Here is a 7,133-nt window from a genome sequence, read left to right as displayed (position 1 = left end):
CACACAGACAGGCAGAGACACGTGTGCACACACGTGCGCGCGCACACGTGCACAGACACACATGCACGCACGCACACGTGCAGACACCCAGACACGCACACGTGCACACACGCATGCACACGTGCACAGACACACATTCGTACAACACACGTGCACACAGACACACACATGCATGCACACACACACGTGCATACACGCATGCACACACAGACACACAGAGAGACATGCACACACATGCACATGTACACACGCACGCACACACGTGCACACGCATGCACACTCATGCAGGCACACGCACAGACATGCACACGTGCAGACATGCACACACACAACACACACACGCACACGTGCACAGACATGCACGCACACACCGAGACACACATGTACACACATGTAGACACATGCACACACATGTGTGCAGATGCACAGACGTGCACACACGCGTGCACGCATACACAGAGACATGCACGCACAGAGAGAGACACGTGCACACACGCACACACACGCACACACGTGCGCACACACACAGAGACACACGCGCACACATGTGCTCTTTTGAAGAGTGGAGTCCGAGCAGCCCCGCCCCGGCCCCTGCAGGCCCAGTGCAGGACACACAGACACACAAGCTGGCAGTCTTCATGGACAACCAGGGCAGGACAGCATCCCCCGCAAACGCAGTGGATGCCACAGCCAGCCTGCGGGCTGCCCTACCGGGATGAAGCTGGCATTGATGTAGTCAGAGTGGGGCTTCCCGTCCAGCAGGGCCAGCCTGACCCGGGAGTGGTCATCTGCAGACAGTAAGGCGTGCATTGGGAGCAGGCACAGGCAGGCCGCTCCAGGCCACCTGCAGCCCTGCCCGCCCACCACCACGCTCACAGGGCAGCACGTGAGGGTAGCGGTTCTTGGCACTGTTGGCAGGGTGCTCAGCCTCCAGCCTCGGCTGCTCCTTGCCCACGTCCTTCAGCTCCTGCAGAGGTCGGGGCCGGGACAGACCCACATTGCCCCCCGCACCAGACAGGGTTCCCCCAGAGCCCTAGGTGGCCAGAGGCCTCACCTCGAACTCCTGAAAGAAGGCCTGGTAGGCATGGGCACTCTTGGCCTCAAAGCTCTGCTGGAAGCTGTGCACAGGGATGGGCCGGTGGGTCCGCCTGGTGGGGGTAGGCAGAGAGCCTGGTGTGTGGAGCCCTGCCCTGGTGCCAGCGGGCGTGGGCACACAGCCCTGCGGCCCAACCGGGGGACGTGGGGCGGGGGACAGACAGGACGACATGTGGAGGTGGGCGGGAGTCTCAGAGGGCCAGGCCCTGGGCCCTGAGGATGCTTTGGGAGTCCGCTCAGCGTGAGGGGAAGACGGCGGCCCAAGGCCGAGAGGAAGGAGGAGGAGGCCTGAAGCCGTCAGGTGCTTGTCAGGGCCCAGGTGAGGACGGGCGGGGAGTCGAGGTTGGGGCTGAGGGGCTGAGGGCGCAGATGGCTGCTCACCGCAGGTTGTAAGCCGTCAGCTCCTGGGAGCGCAGGCTCTTCTCCGCCCTGCAGGGGTGACGGGGTGGTGGGAGGCTGTCTGGGGCCCCCCAGCAGCGGGCAGCCCTCCCCTCACTCACCTTTGCCCCTTCACTCGCCTCCAGCACAGCAGGCCCAGCAAGACCAGGGCAAGCGTGCTGGCCACGATGCCTGCTGTCACCGGGAGGGGCACCGCCCAGGACGGGCTGGTCCGGGGCTCTGTGGATGGTGGGTGGGGGTGACCTGAGGGCCTGGAGCTGTCCTGCAGCACCACGCCTGCTCACCAGACCTGCGGCCCCCTGGGGAGGACACAGAGGCAGACCCCCCGGAAGGGAGGAGGGCGCCCCGGATGGGGACCGAGCAGTCCCCCTAGCTCCCAGTAAGGGGACCCCCTCAGCCCCTGACGCACTGGGTGGTCCCGCCCCCCCTGGACCCCCTCGGGGAGATGAGGGCGGGGCCTGGCTGCCCTGTCCATCTGCTCGCCTCACAGCCCTGGGCTGCAGAGCTTTGGAAATGGAGTGGCTCAGAGTTCAGATTTCACAAATGTGAAATGCACACAGGAGCGCAGAGCCTTACTGATTAAAAAAATAGATGCAAGCTATCTCATTAATTATTTTAAGAATTGATCACATTGATAGATTTTCAGTATCTCAGTTTAAAGAAGACACTGCTGGGATTAATTTGTCTGTTTTCTTCTCTTTCGCGTGCTGCTAGGTGTGCTGACTCCCACGTGTCTCACTCGCGGCTTCCTCACGTCTCCACCGCGTCACCGCTGCCCCAGAATCTCGCAGGGCAGAGGCAGGAGGGCAGACCGTTTCCTCCACGTCTGCCTGCCCACCGTTCCCCAGCCCACCCAGCCCTCCCGGACCACCTGCCTCCTGGCCCGGGTGGCTCCCAGAACTGCCTCGCAAGACGGGTCCCCACCAGTGGCTGGGACAAGGCTCAGAAGAGAGGCTCCAGCAGCAGCCCCCAACCTGGGATCCACTGGGGGCCCCTCCGGGCGCCTGCATACCTGAAAATGCCGAGAAGGCGATGACGGTGTCAGGGCTGTGCCTGGAAAAGGCCACGACGCTGAACCTGGGGCAGAGGAGCAGGAGGCTGAGTGCTGGGCAGCAGGAGCCCCCGACCTGCGGAGCCTTCCAATCCCGTCCCTGAACCTGCAGAGTGCCCACCACCTCCCGCAGCAAAGCGCAACGGACCCCACCCCTGCCCCGCCTGGAAGGAGCTGGGGATGGGGGCGCTCCGGGCGTGCCCTGCCTGCCAGGAAGCCCCAAGCGTCTCCCCTGCATTAGCACAGGCTCTGGTTGGCACGAGGCGCGAACGGACCCAGCGAAACCTGGAGTACCCCCACTGTCAGCCGCAGCCCTCACCGATACCGGGAGCCCGGCCTGAGCCGCCCGTTACATATGTCGCGGGTCCGGCCACAGTCGTCTGTGCCCACGGGCACCAGCCAGGATGCGGGCACGGCCCAGGGCCCAGGGTGGAAGGGGCTGGAGAGTAGCACGGCCAGGTAGGTGTCGCGGCCCCCGTAGTGGTGGTCATACCACGTGCAGCTGATGGCTTCGCGGGGAGGCCGGGCCACTGGGAGAGGAGCAGACGCATGGTGCGGCCTGAGCTGCCCCACGTTGCCGGACGTACCAGTCCCGCTCTCCAGAATGCCCCCACCCCTTCCTGTGCCAGGACGCCCCCCGACCCTGACATCCATTCTGCCCGTGTCAGCACCCGGCCCCTCCCAAGCTCTGCCGGGCGGTAGCTGGGGGCCCCCACTGCGTGGCCAGGACTCACGCGACATGTTGGTGCTGGCGACGACCCCATACCACAGGATCTGCCCGTCCTCCTCACCGAACATGCCCTGGGTGATCAGCACACCCATCCCCGTCTCGGGCTCCAACTGGGGGGAGGCGGCCAGCTCCGGGGGATGCCAGGCTGGGAGCGGAGGGGGAGTGAGGCGCCGAGAGCCGCCCCCAGGGTGGGGCCGTGCCCAGGCTGGGCTGGGCGCCCCGGGGCATGAGCCCCGCAGGCTAGTGGCTTCCGGGGCAGGGCCCAGGTGGGGGATGGGGGAGGGCCCCGAGGGAGCGGGCCGGAGGCGCCTACCCTCAGGCACGGTGGCGCACACCAGGCTGACCGCCCGGCTCCACAGGCCGTTCCTGCCCAACACTGAGAGGCTGAGGCGGTAGGACGCGGCGGGCGCCAGGCCGGCCAGGAGGAGCACGCCCCCGGAGGTGTTGGCCCGGAAGACGAGCTGGGCGGCCCCTCCCGCCGCCAGCTGCTCAGCCACCACCAGACAGGTGTCCACGTCCCCCGCAGGCACTGTCCAGACCAGGGCCAGGCGTGTGGTCTCAGGCTGGCACTGCACGTCCTCCACCGGCTCAGGCTCTGTGGGTTCAGGAGTTCCGTGTCGAGTGGGGGTCAGTGCACCTGAGAGGGACTCGAATGCAGAGGCTCGGAGGCGCTGGACGCCTTTACCCTGGAAAGGGGCAATGGCCACAGGGAGAAACAAGTGCTCCTCCAGACCGGCCCCTCTCCCCGCACCCACCTGGAGAGCGAGGGGCGGCCCAGGGCGGGAGGGCAGGGCTCCCACCGCGGAGAAGGGGCGGGGCGGGACAGCTCAGCGCTCAGGGTGCCCCGCCCCCCGACAGACACCTGCGTACCCACGGGCAGCAGCACAGGGTGGGTGGAGGCCTGGAGGGGCCCCGCCCGGCACTTCACGGTCAAGGACAGGTTGCGTCCAGGCGTGAGGTCCGTCAGGACCAGGCGGGCTTGGCCCAGGGCCAGGGGCTGCTCCCGGGACAGGAGCCCGGCCCCCGAGAGCTGCGCGTGGCAGGCTCCGTGCCCCAGGGGGCCGCTGGCCCAGGCCAGGCTGACCACGGCGCTGCCCGCCTGCATGGACACCAGCAGCTCCGCGGGCGCCAATGGGGCTGTGGGAGGAGAGCAGGTAACCTCTGACCCCATGCAGGGCCCGTCCGCAGGTGGGAGGAGGGGCTGGGGGCGGGGGCGCCCCCCCCAAGGGAGGGGCTCCGGGCGGCCCTGCCCACCGCTCCTCCCCTCCCCGTCCCCACTCACGGGTCCAGCCAGCGGCGCTGGCCGCCACCGCACGGAGGGGCCCGGCCTGCGTGACCACCTCCACCTCGTACTCAGTGCCTGGAGTCAGAGCCGAGAAGCTGGCGCCGTCCACCTGGGCCCCGACGCGGCTGGAGCGCACCCGGACGCGCGACTGGTACAGGGTCACCTGGTAGCCGTCCCGGCCCCCCAGCGCGTGGACCCAGGACGCCTGGAGCCTGGTGGCGCCTTCACTGGTCACGTTCACCAGGGCAGGGGCGAGGGGGCCTGCAGGGAGAGTGGGGGGGGAAGAGAATGGAGGTGGAGGACCTGAACTGTGTCCCTCCAAATTCACACTCACCTCCTGATCCGCAGGACCTCAGAACGTGCTCCGGGATGCAGCCTCGAAAGAGGGGACTAAGGCCAAAGGAAGTCACTGGGGTGGGTCCTGGCCCAGAGGGGATTGGGGTGAGAACACGCGCAGGGGCAGCCCTGGGAGCCCCGGAGGAGAGGGCGGGGCGCAAGCCGGGGCCTCAGCCTGCGTCCCCAGAACTCGGGGGGCCTGCCTGAGGCCCCTCTGCACACTCGGCCCAGGCAGGGCAGAGGACAGCCCAGTCTCTGCTCCTTCCTCCCTGAAAGGCGCCCCTGTCCTCCACCCTTGACAGGGTTGGGAACACTGGCTCAGGTGACCCCCACCCAAACCCTCCTCGATAGCCGAGCCCAGGGTCTGGACAGACCCCACCCGGCACCACCCGAAGGCTTCAAGCCAGCACCTTCCCCAGCCCAGCTCCAGCTTCAGGTTAAAGGCCAGGTCTGGGGTCTAAGCGGGGCCTCTGCCCCCTCCCCTGAGCCCAGGGCCCGGGGCTGCGTGGCGGACACCTCCATTGTAAACTGAGGCTCAGAGAGACACAGAGAGGAACAGGCCTGCTCGGGGCTCAGCCGGTTAGAGCCTCAGGGTCCCAGAGGCAGGAGGACCAGGCAGGCGGTGGGCCCACCACAGTGGAAGGGGTGCAGCCGGGCAGGGGGCCACTGTTGTCCGACTGCACTGGGCAGGGTGTGGGCCCCCAAGGGGCTTCCCGGCCCATCACTTGGCTCCGGGAGGAGGGACACGCCCAGCGCTTCACTAATCGACACCCTTCACGGGAGACCCTCTGAGACGGAGGCCCCCGAGCCCGGCTGCGGTTTCGAGAATTAAGTGAGAGAACGCTGAGCGAGGGGCCTGGCAGCGGGGTGAGGGGTCCCTGACACTGGCCCTGAGAGAGTGTGGGGACCCACCACGGCGCTGCGCGAAAGCAAAGCTGGGTCCGGCCCACCTGCGGCTCCCAGCCGGCAAGGGGTATCCTGGTGGCCCAGGGCCGGGGAGCAGCTGACATCAACCCAGCGGCCTGCTCATGGGCCACAGGGTCCGGGGATCAGTCCCTGGGACACTCTGCAAGGGTGGGCGGGGCACTCACGTGTCCAGCCCGTGGCGTTGGCACCACTGCTCTCGTCGGGGCCCCGCAGGGTGGCCAGCCACACCAGGAACTCGGTGCCCGGAGCCAGCCGGGCCCAGGAGAAGGTCTGCACCGCGGGGCCCAGGGTCTCCTGGCCCTCCAGAGCCAGGGGCCGCAGGCGGTAAAGCCGCAGGAGAAAGCCGTCCCTGCCTCCCACGGGCGGGCTCCAGAATGCCCTCAGGGCAGGGGGCCGGGCGGCCAGGCCCAGGCTCAGGCTGGTGGGCGGTGCAGGGACTGCAGAATGAGCGAGAGGTGGATCTGAGCCCCCCGCCCAGCCTGGGCCGTACCCTTAGTGCTGGTCTCCAACACGGCCAGCCCCGGACTCAACCACCCCCTTGCTTCCCAGGAAAACCTCTTGGCTAGCTCAGTCCCTGCCCCACGCCTGCTCCCCTCCCTGCTTCCCAGGCCTCCGCTCCACGGCTGACTCTGTTCCACCTGACCCGCCCCAGCGCCAGCCGCCCCAGGCTCACACCAGCACCAGGCCTCGCTGAGAGCTCCTTCCCTCTCTCTCTCCCCAACCTCAGGGCCTGAGGACACACTCCCTTCACTAAGGCCCCTCTCTGCCCACCTTACTCAGACCCATGTGCTCCTCGGCCCACTTCCTTCCTCGGGGAAACCTTCCCTGACCCCCTAAGGTGGCCCTTCTGTGAGCCCTGAAAGATTAGCCACAACCACAGAACATTCCTCATAGTCCTCGATCTTAAGCCCATGAGGACAGAGACTCACACGGTTCAAACACTGTCCATGCACACTCACCCTATGATGCACACACCAACGCAAACCACCTCAGTAGACACACTGACCGTATGCTCACTTGCCTGTCTGCCTTTCTACGCTGCCTTCTTCATAATCTTAGCTTTGGCATGTGACCCCATAGCTAAGCATGGAAGGCATTCTTTAAATATTTGTTGGAAGGATGGATGGATGGTTGGAAGGATGGGTGGATGGATGAATGGATGGATGGATGGTTGGAAGGATGGATGGATGGATGGATGGAAGGATGGATGGATGGTTGGAAGAATGGGTGGATGGATGGATGGGTGGAAGGACAGATGGGTGGATGGAAGAATGGATGGGTGGTTGGAAGGATGGTGGATGGGTGGATGG

The 7,133-nt window shown here is 66.4% G+C and overlaps 1 protein-coding gene across 1 annotated transcript in view; it reads right to left on the bottom strand.

Moving 5' to 3' along the window:
* Nucleotides 1-7,133, bottom strand: part of LOC120880414 (receptor-type tyrosine-protein phosphatase V-like) — a 15,659-nt gene that overhangs the window by 4,707 nt on the left and 3,819 nt on the right. The window contains exons 9-20 of the mRNA XM_040263769.1: nt 5,988-6,260; nt 4,558-4,821; nt 4,146-4,412; nt 3,589-3,870; nt 3,280-3,420; nt 2,865-3,075; nt 2,507-2,571; nt 1,596-1,713; nt 1,477-1,524; nt 1,055-1,148; nt 877-967; nt 712-788 (exon numbers count right to left, since the gene is read on the bottom strand). Coding sequence (XP_040119703.1) covers nt 712-788; nt 877-967; nt 1,055-1,148; nt 1,477-1,524; nt 1,596-1,713; nt 2,507-2,571; nt 2,865-3,075; nt 3,280-3,420; nt 3,589-3,870; nt 4,146-4,412; nt 4,558-4,821; nt 5,988-6,260 — 1,931 coding nt within the window. The remainder of the gene's footprint in view (nt 1-711; nt 789-876; nt 968-1,054; nt 1,149-1,476; nt 1,525-1,595; nt 1,714-2,506; nt 2,572-2,864; nt 3,076-3,279; nt 3,421-3,588; nt 3,871-4,145; nt 4,413-4,557; nt 4,822-5,987; nt 6,261-7,133) is intronic.

Source organism: Oryx dammah, unplaced genomic scaffold (assembly GCF_014754425.2).
Source record: "Oryx dammah isolate SB20612 unplaced genomic scaffold, SCBI_Odam_1.1 HiC_scaffold_21, whole genome shotgun sequence".
Classification (NCBI taxonomy): Eukaryota; Metazoa; Chordata; class Mammalia; order Artiodactyla; family Bovidae; genus Oryx; species Oryx dammah.
Note: the sequence above shows the minus strand (reverse complement) of the source record. Positions and strands in the feature narration are given on the sequence as shown.